A 17,694-nucleotide genomic window follows, 5' to 3' on the forward strand; every position below is an offset into this window, starting at 1 on the left:
ATAAAATTAAAAATAATTATGTATATTCTTACTGTAAAAGAAGAATTAAGGTTAAAATTGTTGTATCAAAAGTAGCGATGCCAAAACTGTCAAAACCTCTCAATGGCTCATTTATAATTTAAAATATTAATTAAAAGTGATTTTTAAGATTACATAGTAAAATAATATATTTTTATAATTTTGAAAATTAACCAACATAATCTTAAGAACATATGATTGCAATTTTCTCTATTTTTAATCAAAATGACCCTGATTATATTAAGTTCATATGTTAAGGTGGGGGCATTTTTGGCTTTCAAATTTTGTGTCAAACCATTCTACACCGCCTTCTCTCATTATAATAGTTTATATAATAATATTACAAAATTTGAAAATCAACAAAGAACTAAAGATCCAAAATTTTCATCATTTGATGCTCGAAAGTAAAAAACTTATTTTTAAGAAATTCAAAATTATATTACTACTACCATAAATTTTTAATTATGCTATACTAGAAACAAACAAAAATATTCACCTAATTTCTTGATGAGAAAATAAATATTATAGTCAATCAATGTAAAATGTAAAAAAGAAATCAAAAATCTTAATTTCAAATAAAACTAACAAAAATTCATATTTTTTTCCTTTTTGTTTACTAGTCTAACCTAAATTTACTAGTCAAGAATTAATGTTACAAGTCACAACGAATGAAATTTTAAAAAGAGATTGAGTAAATGAGAAAAATGTACTATTTTTTTTAATTTTAGGAGAATAAAAACAAATTGATCGCTATCAATCTCCAATATCACCAAATACTAACCATTCTCACAAAGCAATTGAGAGATTGAATGAATTCATAAAGATTCTAGAGTTCAATTTGCTTAGTTTTGATTTTTAAAAAACAAAGGAAATTGATTCCTAAAGAATACCAAAAAAAAAATTAATAGAGAAAATGTGAGATAGAATAGACATGTTGGTTGTAGAAACAGATAAAAAGGCCTATAGCAACGGATTATCCGCCGTTATTATCATTTTAATTTTTTTAAGATTTATATATATATATAATTAAAAAAATTGATATTTTTTTGGGGGACTACCCCTCTAGCGTCCATGTAGTTTTGTCCCTACTTCTAAGATCTTTTTATAAGACGATATAATTCTATGTAACTTTTATCCTACTCAGATTCCAATTGGGCCAGGTCCCTAGATGATCATAGGTCATTAGGTGGTTATGCAATTTATTTAGAGTCCAAATTAGTGTCATGGAGTTCCCACATGCAAGCTACAATCACTTCTCAAGCTCTAGATTTGAATACAAAACTATGTTGAACATAAGAACGAAACTAATCTTGTTAATCTCTATTGGAAAACTACTCGTCTTTCCCTCTATGTGCAAATCAAAAGAAATTCACTTACGTAGAATGTAAAATGCAGAATAAACTATTTTTGCAATTGTAATCACTGAAGAATGTCAACAACAACCCAAGCAGTCTATTTCTAAACTTTTTGTAAATTCAAATGATGAATTTGTTGAAAAAGGAAATATTGTTGGACATGATATTATTTGGCTTTACTTTCATAATGTTGGATTATTTCTCTGGTTTGGTCTACACTCTACTCTTGTTAGCTTCCCGAACTATACAACTCCAAATTTAATGGTGTTTTTTTTTATTTTTTAATTTGCATGTGCTCCAATTAATAGTATGTAAGTGATGTGTTCTAGTACAAGTTTTCTTCGTTTTTGACAAATTGTAAAAGTTTATTTTGAATATTAAGGTTGTATTTGGTTCAGCTTCTCAAGAGTGGCTTTAAGCTCTTTCTTAAAAAAAGTGTCAGAATCAAATTATTATTTGGTAAAAGTCCCTTTAATATTCTCACACAAGTCAGAATTCAAAATAGGTTAGAAACCAAAGATGTGCAAATCAAAATTGCACGAATATGAAAAAAAAAAAAAAGAGTTTTTATTTTATTTATTTTATTTTTATGGAAGTGTCCATGATATATAAGTTATTGACCAGAAACACCCCATAATATATTTAGGTTTTTATTTAATGACCAAAATGTCCAACAAATAATGATTTGAAAAGCAATTTTACTTTACCAAAAGACCCACAATTTTTTGAGGTGCTCCAAGGCCACAAATCCATTTTACATCTTCAATCTTGATATTGTTTCAAAGTTGGTGGATTAAAGCTTTCTCACATAGGAAACTATCTTTTATCCTTACTTATTGTAAAGGGATAAAATTTATAACCTCTAGGATAACGACACATGTCAATAGAAGACGAGAGGTTCCACAAGGGACAATATTCCAACTTGTATATTGACATCACTCGGGTGATTCACCGAGAGAAGAGGCTTGGATGGAAGTCGGGGAAACAGAGTTGTGTAAACAGAAAGAGTTCCAATTCCTTAATTCTCAGGATTTGGGCGACATAAATTAGAAATGACTCTATATAAGGAAATCTCACATGATTCTCATCCCAAATTAAAATGAAATAAAAAGGAAAATGTGGAAAGGAATAGTTCTCCTTCTATAAATAAAGAAGGATCGCCACACTAAAGGTACACAATTCTAACTTAAAAACTTTGCTAAAAATTTCTCTAGAATTAACTTAGGCATCGGAGGCTCTGTGGAATAGAATATATAGAAGATCTCAAGGAGTTTCAGGTTATCCAATCGGGAGTTCAAGAATCTTGAGGTAATCACAAAAATAACTTTATAATTGGTGTCGTCCATGGAAACAGAACAAGGAACATGACATACACATGGCGAACACTAGGAACAACACCCTGAAGGGTGTAACAAGAGCTGAAATAAAGGGGGCAACATAGATGATAGTAGGAGACCAAGCCCCTACAGCCCAGGATGTGTAGAGAGATCAGAATAACATGCATAATGTTTAACGTCTACTAACACAGATGAAGGTTGAATTGTAGTAGAGTCTAGAATGGCAATAAGAGGAAATTCAAGCCCTTAGAAAGGAGAATGAGCAATTGTGACAACAGAAAGTATGAGCACCAGATGACAAAGGGGACAACGAACGATGATGCTAGATATCGAACTAGGAATTATGACCCTAAAATATGATTTGAAGGAAATCAGGTCAATAACGAACAAAACATGCCACCCAACTCATTAACTTTGGGGGGAGGTGAAAGATCTGTTAAGGTGTAGAGAGGATGCCATTATTAGAGGAAGGCACGTCGATCGCCTCGTTCATTCAATCGTCAAGGATTTGAGAATATCACCATTCATAGATGCAATTCAAAATTCTAAGCCATCAAGGAAATTCCATATGCCCAAGTTCAATTCCTTTGAAAGAACAAAAGACCCTGTTGAACATGTTATGCACTACAAGAACTTGACGATCCTTTATTAGGGGAATAATGCATTTACATGCAAGACGCATCCATCTTGCGGTCAGGAACTATCTTGTGATTCCAAGGCCTGCCGCAAGGGTCGGTCAAAACTTCCAACAATTGGAAGGGTTTTTCATGGCCTGATACATTTATAACATATGGAGGAAAGTCAAAGTCAACATATTGTTCCACATGAGACATGAAGAAAAAAAAATTCAGATGTTTCACAAGTGACAATACCATGGTAACAAAATTTGGATTTGGTATTTATTTGGCTAGGGCTTGGTTCGATTAATTCAGATAAATTTGGCAATGTTTATTCATGGTTTTCATGGTTTAGATGAGATTTAAAAAAAAAAAAATTAGATAAGGTGTACCACATCATCAATGCAGTTTCAACCAATTGTTTAACTTTAGGAGTTCAATGACCATCAATTTTTAAACACTTGATTAAAGCCACAAAAAAGGTTTTTTTTTTCTGTGATATCTGAGGAATTGTTTGGGAAGGTTTGACTCGTTTGATTCGAATTAGATCACTGTATTGAACCGGAATCGTTCCGAAAACTATTACTCAAAGGTCTATGGTAAATTAATAGGTGCGTTAAGTGTAGCCCATTTGAAAATTGGGCTTAAGAAAATAGGAATTATAGTAGCATTAAGACCAAAATACCCTCTAACAAGAAACCCATTTGGGCTTATAAACAAGGATAAAAAAACAGGCCAGGGGCCAACTGATTAGTATTTTATGACCAAAATACCCTAGCAAACAATCGATCTGAAGTTTTATAAAAGGATTTAACTAGAGATCAACATCACCTGACACCCCTCTTTTTCCCCCAATAATTGGTACTATTATGAAGCTTTGGAAACTAGAAAATAGATCAGGCCAAGCCCACTTATTAGTAGTATTATGATCAAAATACCCCTTACAAGCAAATGATTTGAAATCTTGTTACTCATGTATAAAAATATAAAAGGGTGATTTACAATTAAGATTTTTTTTTTTTTGAAGGTTGTTCTGTGATTTGGATGAAATGTATTGCTTGTTCTTGGGGAGCTTGAACAACCTATGCCCCCTTATCAAGCAGTATGGTCTCTCAAAAGGGACCAATGAGGCAATGTTGGTGATCGAAGCGTATCGAACCCTTCGAGACCGGGGTCCATACCCAGTTGATCAGGTAGTTAAGGATCTCGATGGTAGCTTTGCTTTCATCATCTATGATAACAAGGCTAGAACCATCTTTGTTGCTCTGGTACGTTGTCTTCTCTTCTCCCTCTTAAGCTGCCAAACATAAAATTTATGATTTGAGGGCATTTTTGTCATTTTGATGTTAATGTATGTTTCGGTGTGGTGGCAGGGATCGGATGGAGGGGTTAAACTGTTTTGAGGGTCTTGCATCTGATGGTTCGGTTGTAATTTCTGACGATTTGGAGGTCATTAAAGGAAGCTGTGCCAAATCCTTCGCGCCTTTCCCTACTGGTATGTAAAGGGTATTTTGGTGACAAGTGTATAAAAATACGATTTAGAACACTGTACTACTGGGAGTTTGATAGCTATCTAACTCCTGTTCTTAGTTTCCTGCTATCTAGCAACATATTTTGGTTGGTCACAAAAAATTACAGGCCCACTACTTAGGCCCAAGATGTGGCCATGTTATTCGATCAATCTGATTGATGATATTGATAGATTATGAAGGTTGATATATGATTGATTGGGTGGTGCAGGTTGTATGTTTCACAGTGAAGGAGGGGTGATGAGCTATGAGCACCCAATCAACAAGATGAAAGCAATGCATGTGTGGGGCCAACTTCAAGGTTGATGTTTACTCAAGGATCAACAGTATGCCACGTGTAGGAAATGAAACCAATTGGACCATTACTTAAAATAAATAAATAAATTCCATTGTGTTGTTTTTCCCATTTAGCTTCATGTTTGTGCTTTTGGGAACTATACATAAATAAAGTAGAATTTTTTTTTTTAACATCTCTCTCTATAATGTGAAATTTTGCACATCTTTTGCTCTAACATAAAATTGATCAACAACATTTTCAAAACTCATCAAATTATAATCGATATTCAAAACTCAGTTTGATGTCTAATCCATGGATGAGAACTCATCTCGGACGATATAATCCATTTAACTCTGTTTCTATCTTGGATGAGATATTATTGAAATTCAAATCTGATTATGAAAATTTCAAATGATACTTATTTATTTGAATATGAATTTGGATTATCGACATTCCATTGGCCAAACTTGAGTAAATTAAATCTATTCAACTTTTGTTTTCAATCCATCATTTTTTACCTTTTTACATTATAAAAATAACGAGACCAAGATTTTTCAATCTAACATCTCATCATTTTAAACTTACCGTAAAAATCCTATTGGTTGAAGTAAATAAAATCATAAGGATGAAGATGATTGTTAAAAATTTTACATGTTGAAGGGATTTTTCAACTTAAAATCTCATCATTTTGAATTTACTGTAAAAACCCTATCTTATCTTGCCTTTAAATTGCAAGTTGAAGTAAATAAAATCATAAGGATGAAGATGATTGTTAAAAATTTTACAAGTTGAAGAAGACTGACGGATTTTCGGAAGGAAAATAAAGGGGGATGTCATTAGTTTCAAAATATGGGGGCATATCTCTAATATTCACCAAAGCGTGGGGGACAATGTGTAAATCATCCTAAAAAAAGGGGAGCCTCTCGTATTGCGATTAAGAAAAAATGACAAAAATTCATCTCCTTAACCATACAACTATCTTCCTATATAATTTTCATTACTTGTCAAGCATTAAAAAGTAGGTGCGGCAGTATAACACCACTTGAAGGGTAGTACACTATTATTAGGTAATTTCAAAGGGAACCTCTACAATAAACTCTTACGTTGTGTTTGGATTGAGAGAAAAGAAGAGAAGAGAAGAAATGAGTCTCTCTATTTTTCTTATTTGGATTGTTAAGTGGGAAGACAATAGAAAGGAATTGGAGAGAAGAGAGAAAAAAATGAGTTTTCTTTCTCTCCAAAAGTAATGAGAAGAGGAGAGAAATCCTCTAAAAATATTTTTTAATTCCAACTCTGCCCCTAAATCTCTTTTAAGATATTTTTAAATTTCAAAATTGTCTCAAGTTCTCTCTTGTCAATCCAAACATGGTGGAGAGAAATTAAATTTCTCTTCTCTTCTCTTCTCTTTTATGTTATGTTTGGATTGAGAGAAATGAAGAAAAGAGAAGAGAAATTTAAATAAGAGAAGAGAAGAGAAATTTAAATTTCTCTCCACCATGTTTGGATTGACTAGAGAGAACTTTGGACAATTTTGAAATTTTAAAATATCTTAAAAGAGATTTAGGGGTAGAGTTGGTATTATAAAATATTTTAAAAAGATTTCTCTTCATTTCTCTCCACTTTTGGAGAGAAAGAAAACTCACATTTTTTTTTCTCTCCTCTTCCTACTTAACAATCCAAACAGGAGAAATGGAAAGAACTCCATTTCTTTCAATCCAAACACAGCGTTAATGAGTTTCTCTTCTTTCCACTTCTCTCAATCCAAACAAAGCCTTAACTTCCTACTTAAATGTATAATACTGCCAAGTTATTCTCTACCAAGGTGTTTCTCATTTCTTCTCAGTAATTTAGTTAGTATTTGAATATTTAAACTACAATACATTCAATCCTTAAGTTGGTCTACAAAAAAATAAAATAAAAGTATCATAGAGGAAATTAGAGTACTTCAAAAACATGAACTCTACAAAATCTGCATTTCTAAAGCGTACAGGGTCATTGTGATCAGGAATTTGGAGTCCCCTTAAGTGTTTTTTTTTTTTTTTTTTTCTTTTGATAGGTATATAAGGCGGAGTTTTGATCGCAGGTTCGTGGTTCCCCCATCTTCGTTGTAGACATGATTTGTCTATTAAAATATCATTTTAGAAGCACAACGGAGCCAAAAACACTAACCTTCTGACCTGGTTAGGAGATAAGTAAAACAGGTTCGCATACAATGTTGGGCATCCAAAGCTTCCACCAAATATCTTTGCTGGGTTTAAGCAAAACCTTGGACCAACCTTTCCATTAACCACATACAGTACACAAGGTATATTTGTCACTATTTTTATTGCAAGCATGGTATTAAAACTTGTTTCGACTGAACGAGACCAAGTCGGCTTGAATGAGATATCCGATTTATTTGAGTCATCTTGGGTGAGACTCTAAAAAATGTCTTAGGAATTAAAACAAACCATGCCTTTGAGACGACTCGTCAAATATAGCACCTACACCTACATCACATGCAATCAGATTTATGCTGGGTGAGTTTTTTTTTTTTCCTTTTTTGAACAGCTTTAATGAGGTGTATGCCTTCGTATACCACACTTACACTGCCTTCAAACTCAAACGTGTCAAGGCACCTTCGGTCTGCCCCACCTCAAGGCATGCCCGATGCGCACCAAGGCCCTCACCTTGACTTCACTTAACACCTATAGAATTTATAGCCTTTTTTCTCAAATAATCTTTGAATCCCGTCATTAATCCTTTTATCAACTTGCACTCCTGCTTAAAACCCTCCCAAAGTTCTAGAAGTATGAGGTGGAGGAATCTTCTTGAAACCCCGCCAACAGACTAATCTGCAATTGAGAAACCCCTCCTTATCCACCCAAACCAGTACTCCAAAGTATAAAGTAGACCAAGACCACCACCTCAAAGTTGTTTTGCAATAAAATATAAAACATTCAATCCTTAAGTTGGTCTACAATAAAAATAATACAATAAGCTCCCTTATGAGGGGAAACTGGAGAGTTCTTATAAAACCTGAAAAGGACAAAAATGTGGCTTAATCAATTTGAAAAAGTATACGATATTTGTTAAATAATGTAGTAACCATATGATGATATCATTGTTCTAGATCTTCCAAAGTCGTAGAATTCAGTAGAAATTTTCTGAGCAAGGTTTAAAATCTCTTTTGCGATCAAGGAATTTTTAAGTCCCATTGAAACAAACACCATCAAATGGTTGGTTGGTTCATCATTCCTTCCAGAGACCTGCAAATTCGTCGGGCTTCAGTGGATTTGATTGCTCATGCATCTTCCTCCTTGTCTTGGCCTTGATCTTCTTCGCATACTTACCAGCCTTTTTCCTCTTCTCTAATGCTCGAATCTGAAAGTCTCAAAAAGAAGAATAATTACATGATGTAATCCTTGCTGGTTAGACACATGACACACATACATGGGATTAGGAACCCAAATCAATGGGATCTGAGCAAGAATATCTCTAGGGCCGAAAGTAGACCCAAGACAAATGAACCTAACATTCTTTCTTTCTTTTTATTAGGTATCAGGGTAAAGGAGGGTTTTGATTCGAAGGAACTTAACTTTCCAAACTATTGTGAGGTTCTGGATGCAGTCAAGAAAAGAAATACAGCAAAAATATTCCACGGTAAGACTAGTTAAGAATTAGATGGTCATCACCACACAATTGTGATGGATGACCGAGAATGTCTCATTGTGTGAGGAGACTCCCCCTACTTTTTTCCTTTTTTTTTTCTTTTTTTATTTATTATCTTTTGATAGGTATACGGGTGAAGGCAGAGTTTTGATTGAAGGTTTGTGGTTCCCCATCATTTGTCTATTGAAATATAGTTTTAGAAGCACAACACGCCAAACAAACAATAATTTTCTAACCTGGTTCGGAGATATGTAAAATGGGTTCTCATACAATGTTGGGCCTCCAAAGCTGCCGCCAAATATCTTTATTGGGTTTAAGCAAAACCTTGGACCAACCTATCCACAAACAGTACACAAATTTGTCAATGTTTTTGATGCAAGTGCAGGAAAAAGGTCCTGAAACTTAAAAGTGTTACAAACCTCCACAAGGGTCATTTTGTCCAGACCGCCACGGTCCACTTTATCTGTTTCATTGTGAGGAACAGAAATCTGCCGAAGACAGTAATATATATGTTATAAGCCATTTTGCAATAAGAAGAGTAGCTTTCAACATCATACAACATCTAAAAGAGGCCAGTATTCAGAAAGGAACTGTCCACCTTGTATTAATTTTTTTTTTTTTTTTTTTTAGTATAATAGCATGTCTGTACACAGTCTACATTACACATGAACCATGGTCCTGCCCAGAGATCTTGTATCCCAAAATCACCTATCATATGGTCTAAATATTAATTAAATTAACCTAACCTTTTATATACCTTGTAATCATCCAAAAGAATGCAAGTCTGGTATCATATGATCTGGCTGGTTCTTGTACTAGAAACAACACATACTATCCCAAAGAATACTAAGGTTGTATCCTGGTGTTACATAATGTAAACTAACAGATGCTTTGAGTCAGTTCATGTATTGATGACTAGGAGTGCAACTTGGACCGGTTCAAACCGAGAACTGAACCAAACCAATAGCTTTGGGCTGGTTTGGAACAAGTTGAAGTTTGGTTCTGTGTTGAGAAACTAGAGAACCGATCAATTTTGTTCAGTTCTCGGTTCAAGGTTTGTACGGAACCAAACCAAACGGAGAACCGAACCCTTAATGAGTTACTACATTTTAGGAGTTAGGAACATAGATTAATGACTTTTTTATGGATAGATTAATCAATTTGCTTTTACGGATAGATGTTGGTTCGGTTCCAATTTGGCCCTAAACCGAACCAAGTTGCACCCCTACTGATGACTGCATATTGCTCCTCTCATGGTACACTCAAATCTGAAATCATCTAAACTCTTACACCAACTTCACATGCAACCAGATTTATGTAGGGTGAGTTGATTACAGTCCCAGTTGAAGGTCTGTCTTTTATGTAGGGTGAGTTGATTACAGACCCAGTATGCCCAGGATGAAGGTTCTAAAAGAGAGACTCAAAGATCAGAATTAACATATAATTAATAGAGGACACGGTTTTAGACAGAATTGGATGCAAGAGCAACATTTCTTCACCGAGCCTCAAGTTTTATGATAAGGCTTTGATGATGATGATGAATGCCTGTGGTGCACATGTATTCTTAAGCCAAATATGGGTCATCGAAGACACCCTTAGAAATTAAACTAATCACTATTGGTGCAATTTGCAGCTATAGGCACCCAGGCTCCTCATTGGTACACAAGTAGAGCATGTGAAACATGTGGAATACGAGATGCACCATGTCAGTGCTTAAACCACCATATATTTACCCTAAAATGAATTTTGCAATGCAAATAAAATAATAACTAAAGTGAAATACATCACCGTATTATAAAGAGATCATCGAACAAAATGATCCCAAATGAAATGCAAACATGTACCTGGTAATTCCGGAACCATATGTGAGCATCAACAATAGAGAAAACGAATATGTGGTCATGATAAGGTTTAGCTTTTCTGTGATCCTTGGGAATTCCAAATATCTGCCAAAATAAATGAATGTAACAATCCATCGATGGTAGTTGAAAAGTCGAAAAACCGATGCTAGATGTTTTACATAAGCTGATAAACTAATCTATAAAGATAAAGTAGTGCTATCAATTTGACAGCCATAATGCAACTCAAAATGAACCATGCCAAAAGTGTGAATTTCATTATATAAAAAAAAGATTAAAGAAACCCATCAATAAAGATACCGGTAGCATACCAGTACAGTACGGTGTACATGCTGAGATAAGAAGACCAACAACTAATTAGCATCTCAAAAATTGACCAAAGGATGACCATAAACATCCAATTTGAAGACCTCTCTAAACATTGGCGTTATTTGCCTGACCATCGAGATAGCTCTTGCTTCATCTGTGGCAATGGTATCTTTAACCTAGGAGGTCATAAAATATCGTGTCCATACCCAAATAAGTTACGAAATTAAAAACTGCCAATTCAATTGATTGGCAAACGATTTCTAATAAGCTCAGATATTTATTAAGCAACTATTTTCTAATGAGGCTACCAGGGGCTTCCTTGAGAAGATGAAATTCTTATCTTCTATAAACTTACACATCCATGTGCCGCACAAACAGTCGAGTCAAGACCCAAGGCAGGCTAGAAGATTCACCAAGTCAAAGGTCAGACTGATGTGATGATCCTAAAAAATCTAATCTAGACTATCATTTTCAAGGGGATAATCTCTTTGTAACATTGTAAGACTGGATATTGGACTGAAGAATATTAGTTAAAAATCACAGTGCTGTAGTATCAATGCCTATAGAATTTATAGCCTTTGTTCTAATACACTATTGAATCTCATCATTTTTTTTTTTTTTTGATAAGTAGAATCTCATCATTCTACCATTGTTATTGACTTTTTCTTTGTTTAGGTCTCCAAAAAACATCGTATGTTTAACGCCAAGATCATTCTAGAATATGACATCATGTGGAAGGGGAGTTGGAGGCAATGAATAACTTCTTCACTGCCAATATTCAAGAGCTACATGTGGTCATTTCTTCGAGCTTTTTGAAATTTGTTGGATTATGCAAGGAACAAATTAAGGTCTTCATTACACTTTTTCCTCTTGTGGTAGGATTAAGATCACCTGGTCTCTACTACCATTTGCCATGTTGTGGCATTTGGTAATAGAGATGAATTAGGACTTTGGAAGGCAAGGAGGAACCCTAGGATTGTTTGTATGTTACTAAATAATAAAGATCAATGCTTTGGTCTTTAGGTCCCTAATCTTTAAAGAATTAAAGGTTTGTCCTGCGATGGTATGTTTTTAGTGTGAGACTATCTCAGTGGTCCCACCAAATTTTCTATAATTCTTAGATAAGACCGCTTGTATGTCTATTTTGTATCTTTCTTTTTTTCAATTTTGCTCATTCTAAGTCAATCACATACTTATTAGCTCAGTATTAGACTGGCTAACCGGAAAAATGATTGTGATTCAACCAACCAAGAAAGAAAGAAAAAAAGAAGAAAAAAGAACGAGAAATTGAAAGTACCTGCGTTATTATCTCTTTCAAAAGCTTCCAATGAGGATCTTTATCGAAATTGGTGGAGAACGTTAAAATCGGCCGTGACCCTCTCAGATGATTTCCAGTAAGCTTCAATTCTTCCATTGTGTGCACTGAAAAGAACAATACAATCAGAATCAAGCATATTGGCAAGCAAAACTTTAAATAACAAGGTGAAACATATTTAAATAATTTAATAAAATAGAAAAAACATAAAATGAAAAATCCTAAATAACATGAAGGAAATGCACATCAACAAGGAAAACCTCATTATGTAATCTTCATAATAAGTCAAATTCATCACCATCTATACCTTATCTGAACTACTGAGGTCAGTTTCATAGTATGAGAAACCACGAGAGAGAAAAAAATTACCAGCATTAACTAAAAATTTCACAGATGGTCCATTAGGGCACTTGGACATCCAAAGGTAAAGATCTTTCTGCTTCCTGCACTGAAATAGAGGGAAAAAAGAACCATATATAACATCAAGAAGAGAAGTTCGATATAAACAAAACAAAATATTCTGACTTGATTCCTACACAAACAGAAAAACCCAAGTGACCAAAATAACATATAGGATAGTACACCCTTTTCGTAAAGAAGTAAAACTAAATTCAAAACCCATTAATTAGCATAGAGAGACAAAAGACCATCTCTTAGATGAACCAGACGGCAGTTTTCACCAATGAGAAATACATGCAACGTGTATATTTAGGTGGATCAAACAACATATTTCATAGAAAAGAAACCCAAATCATGGTTTAAGTATTGTATTGTCCATAGCCACAAAATTCTCCGAATTTTTTCAAAATTTTGTAAAATTCTCTGATTATGACTAGCCGAATAAATTGACGAATTAATCAATAATTTATTGGTTAATCTTGGAATAAGATTTTAAAAAAAATTATCTTTCACTATCAAAATTGTATTTTCTTCATCATTTAAATTTCAAGAACAACATAGGATTTGGGAGGTCAAAGATGAGGGATTTAGGTAAGAAACCTAAAAACATCATTAATATTTCCGATTTTTTTAATGAAACATTCCCAAATTTATCCAAATTAATCAAACCCAGCCCTAGCCAAATAAATACCGAATCCAAATTTTGTTACCATGGTATTGTCACTTGTGAAACATCTCAAGAAGAGAACTTTAATTACATTATCTCACTAAACATCATATCTAAGCATCAATCACAAATAGTATTTTTTAAACGCGAATATTACCTCAAAAAACAGGCACGATGAGCAGTTCTTAAGCTCAACTAACTCATTTAGAGTCGCGCCTTTGCTTTCTTTCGACTCAACCTTGTTGTCTTTCTTGCAATGAGGCAAGAGCGATACCACATTCAACATCAAATGTCGGTACCTGTAAATCATTAAAATCATACACAATCAATAAAAATAATATAAAACAAATGTTAAAAACAAATTAAAATTACCTGTAAATAATGCGACGCGAACAAGTGACCAAAACCTTCTCTTTGTTCCTAAAAACAGGGGAATCGTTCTCTTTCTCATTAACCTTCTCTTTCCAACCCAAAAGCGTCCGTTTGGGTCTCTCTGGGGCACTTTCGTCTTTCTTCGAAGGTACTGAAGCTTTAGTCTCACTGTGCTTTCGCTTCTTCACCATTGTTTGCAGATTCTGATGCAAATTCAACATAAATAACAAAGAAGAAAATAAATTTAAGATATCATTTACGCTGTGTTTGGATTGAGGGAAGAGAAGGGAAGAGAAACTCATTGAGGGAAGGGAAGAGAAGAGAAGACTAGTTTCTCTTCACCCTGTTTGGATTGAAAGAGAAGAGAAGAGAAACAATCAAGTTTCTCCTGTTTGGTTAGAATTCATAAGAGAAGAGAAGAGAAATTATTCTTGTTAAATGACTATTATACCCTTCATAGTCTAAAGAACAAAGTTCTATTTGTACAATAATACAAAATATAAACACCTAAACCCATTTATAAAGAATATGATAAATATTTATCTTTCAACCAAATATCATACTAAGAAATTATTTTTAGTCCAAATGACTATTATACCCTTCATAGTCTACAAATAACCATTGCACTTAAAATTAATAGTAAATTTCTTTATTTAGGAAAAATTACTTAAGGGACCCTCGTAGAAGGATTTTTTTTAATGTCGAACTCACTACTATTTATTGACAAGTTCACTTTTTGTTTACTGGTGAACTCGATGCTTTTTTAATTACCATCAAGTTCATCATTTTTTTCAAATAAAAAGTTGTGAACTTGACATTGATAAAACCCACCCATTTCCAATTTTCGAGTTTTTTTTTACTAAAGAACCAAACCAGCCCTAATTTACCTCTTGAGGAGAAGAAAGCAATAAAAAGTCGACTATGGCATTGTTGTTGTAGCTATCCTCGATGCCAATGTCACTCTCACCGATCTCCCTCACGTCCTCTACAACCTTCAATTCAATGCAATCGTAAATGCCAATGCAGTTGGATTGAAGGGTGTGATTGTCAATGTCAAATCTCTTATATGGGGAGAGGTTAAAGATGTGGGATCAATTGGAGAAGTGTTTGATGTTATCTTAGGTTCTGATGTTGTTTACCACGATTACTTCTTTGAACCTCTTCTTAGTACACTTCGATTGTTCTTAAATGGAGACAATGATGTCATGTTCTTGATGGCTCATCTGAAGAGGTGTTTTGATTCCATTTACTTCAAAAAGGCGAGGAAGATGTTTGAAGTTCAGAAGATTCACTCGGATCCTCTATAAAAATTATTGAACCATGCAACTGAAAAAAAAAGTGCATTAAATGGTTTGGCCAACACAAGGGGTGCTGTATTTTTAATTGAGAATTGTAACTAGAAAAACTCTTTTCTTCGGGTTTTATTGTTCGGGGCTGAAACAAATTGAAGAAATCACATTAGTTTCCTCAAGATAAAAACAAACTCAATCGTGCAACATAGTTAAAAGAAAAAAAAATTATTTTTAGAAGTATTCACAATTTTGGATCATCGGCTCCTCCAGAACACATGGTGGTATAGAAGTGAAACTGAACCAAATGGAACTTGTGTCCACATAAGGAAAAGAAAGTATCTTTTTGTTAATATATATAAATCATTCTAATATAGGACAATTGGGTTACTTGAAGCATCACAATGTCACCACTTACCACCTCTATATAGTATTTTAATGAGTAGTAAGATAGCCACAATACTCTCCCAAGCAATAAAAGAGACACAATATGAGATTCCATCCTACTTTCAGAAATCAAGATATTAGCTACCATAGGGAATTTTTACAAGAGGGAGGAAAAGCACAGTATGCTTAATTAGATTCTGTTATCAACCATTAGATATAGTGGTCCCCACTATATTTCCCGACAAACAAATAGGGTGTGTAAGCAACACCCCACCCTTACTTTTGAAATAATTAACTTTGGTCTATTATTTTATTTTTTTTTGGATTGATTTGGTTTTAGGAATCTATACGTGACAAGAGGGCTATATAAATATAAACTATAGTGACTTTCATGACTAAATCTGAGACCCAAAACTTTATGTTACCTCACCATCTTATCAATGAAATTGAATCTAAATCTTTCAATATTAAGAATCATCTCAATAAAGTGAAGTTGCATCATTTCAAATTTTAGTGAACATATCCTAGTATTGAATTTAACAAAATTACGGTTCCGGCTACCAGTTAAGGATCCAATATAAGGAATCCTAAATCATTCTACATCGATAAAGTCTACTAAACTTCATCTTATTTTATTGAGTAAAGGATACTCAGTTACAAACATAGATAGTACACAAATGAAAGCTATGGAGCATGGAGAAAATATCTTAAAACTCGAGAGAGAATGAAAAAATCCTTCTGCTACAACTTAATGGAAACTGTAAAAACACAGCATTGGATCAATCCATGACACCCAAAAGGAATTCTATTTGAAAATACATCTCAAGGAGAATCCAGTTGCCTCAATCATTAGAAATGGCGAATTTTCAGGTTTTGCATCCGAAGAACCCTTTTGCACCAACATTACATTTTAATTATCGGTACTTTGAAAGTAATGCTCCTAAAGGTACTCCGAATGCAAGTTAGTTCAGCCCACTATCTTATAACTTTTGGCCCAGCTCCAAAACTCCTTAGTGATTGATCGTCCATTAGTGAACAATACCGCTTAAAAGCATGTTGGTTAATTTCCTGATACTATGTTCGTGATAGTTTCCATGTGATTTCTGGGTACTTATCTTATTTGGACTGTTTTGTGTTGCAGGGATCTCTACGCTTCGTACATTGTGGAAAGCTTGAGGCAGTAACTTTCCTTCGAGTCTACTAAGTAAATGGCTATAAACTCGTAACTATCACAGTTTTTTTTTTAATTTCCTCTGTTTTTTGTCAACAAATTAAAAGTCCCAATTATGTGTTATGTACGTACTCCTCCTTCGCTTTATCAACACTCCAATTAACAGAAACAAAAGCTAAAAAGAGAATAGGAGACTAAACATAAAATAGGACACATTACATCAGAGAACAAAGTGGGAAACTTACAGTAGGATTCAGTGGTTCCTCCTCTGGCTTCTCTCTGAATTCAAGAACTTGATTTTCAGAATTTACTTTTAGAAACCTGAAACATGGATCTCGATTCTCTGTAGCAGAAACAGCAGCAACCGTGATATCTGCTCCACTATAGAGATGGTGACCAGGAAGGACTAGAAACTCAATTACGGGATGCTCTTCCAATACCCATAAGCATCTTCCCACAGCATCTGCAGTCCCCTGAAAATATAAAAAAAACCCATATATCCAATAAGGTAAAGAATCAGAACTTCAAAATCTCTAGAAGAAAATCAGAAGAATGAGAGAGAGAGGTCGTCTCCTACTCGAGTTCGAGTTCGGCCTCCTTCGTTCTGTAATCTGTACACCTCTAGGGTTTCTGAAATCTCTTTTATTACTTGGGGTGTAAGTAGTAATAAACGGCCTGTCAATAGCTATTTCTTTTAAAAATTTTGGACAATTTTGAAATAGAAAATATGGTCTTTTCCCTTCCCTCCTCTCTCTCTCTATTTTTGGGGGAACAAAAATTTTGAGTTTTTCCCCTCTCTTCCCTTCATTTTGTTTCTCTTCCCTCCTCACTTAACAATCCAAACAGGAGAAAGGAAGAGAAAATAGCATATTTTCTTTTCCCTTCCCTTCCCTCAATCCAAACACAGTGTTAAACCCTACAGACCTTCACTGAGAATTTGACCCTAACCTTACGAGAAGCGAAGTAGGATTTCGGATCCTATGGCATTGGACGGGTCAAACCGAATCCGATATTGGGCTTTGGGTCTAGGTTTGACTAATTGACTCGTACCATGTGGATCCGACTCATGTAAAATCAATTGCCAACAACATGACCATAGATATTATGATTTTTCAAAATGATAAACTCCCAAATTTAAAAAT

At 34.1% G+C, this 17,694-nt stretch overlaps 1 protein-coding gene and 1 pseudogene across 2 annotated transcripts; one reads left to right on the forward strand and one right to left on the reverse strand.

The window, feature by feature from the left end:
* The first annotated feature begins 3,026 nt into the window (after positions 1-3,026).
* LOC147391244 (uncharacterized) lies at positions 3,027-5,282 on the forward strand (annotated as a pseudogene). The gene is made up of 4 exons (XR_015182950.1): positions 3,027-3,085; positions 4,355-4,595; positions 4,701-4,822; positions 5,068-5,282. The product of XR_015182950.1 is annotated as an uncharacterized LOC147391244 (transcript).
* Positions 5,283-8,046: 2,764 nt separating this feature from the next.
* LOC147391245 (ribosome biogenesis protein BRX1 homolog 2-like) lies at positions 8,047-17,282 on the reverse strand. The gene is made up of 10 exons (XM_086458515.1): positions 17,130-17,282; positions 16,798-17,025; positions 13,706-13,908; positions 13,491-13,632; positions 12,637-12,715; positions 12,250-12,374; positions 10,629-10,730; positions 9,204-9,272; positions 9,021-9,119; positions 8,047-8,496 (listed from the first exon to the last, which is right to left on the reverse strand). The coding sequence occupies exons 3-10, from the start codon at positions 13,894-13,896 to the stop codon at positions 8,365-8,367; spliced, it is 939 nt and encodes a 312-aa protein (XP_086314641.1). The 5' UTR covers positions 13,897-13,908; positions 16,798-17,025; positions 17,130-17,282; the 3' UTR covers positions 8,047-8,364.
* Positions 17,283-17,694: the final 412 nt, after the last annotated feature.

The sequence above is a fragment of the Akebia trifoliata genome, chromosome 11 (assembly GCF_017979445.1).
Source record: "Akebia trifoliata isolate Shusen 1 chromosome 11, ASM1797944v1, whole genome shotgun sequence".
Lineage (NCBI taxonomy): Eukaryota > Viridiplantae > Streptophyta > Magnoliopsida > Ranunculales > Lardizabalaceae > Akebia > Akebia trifoliata.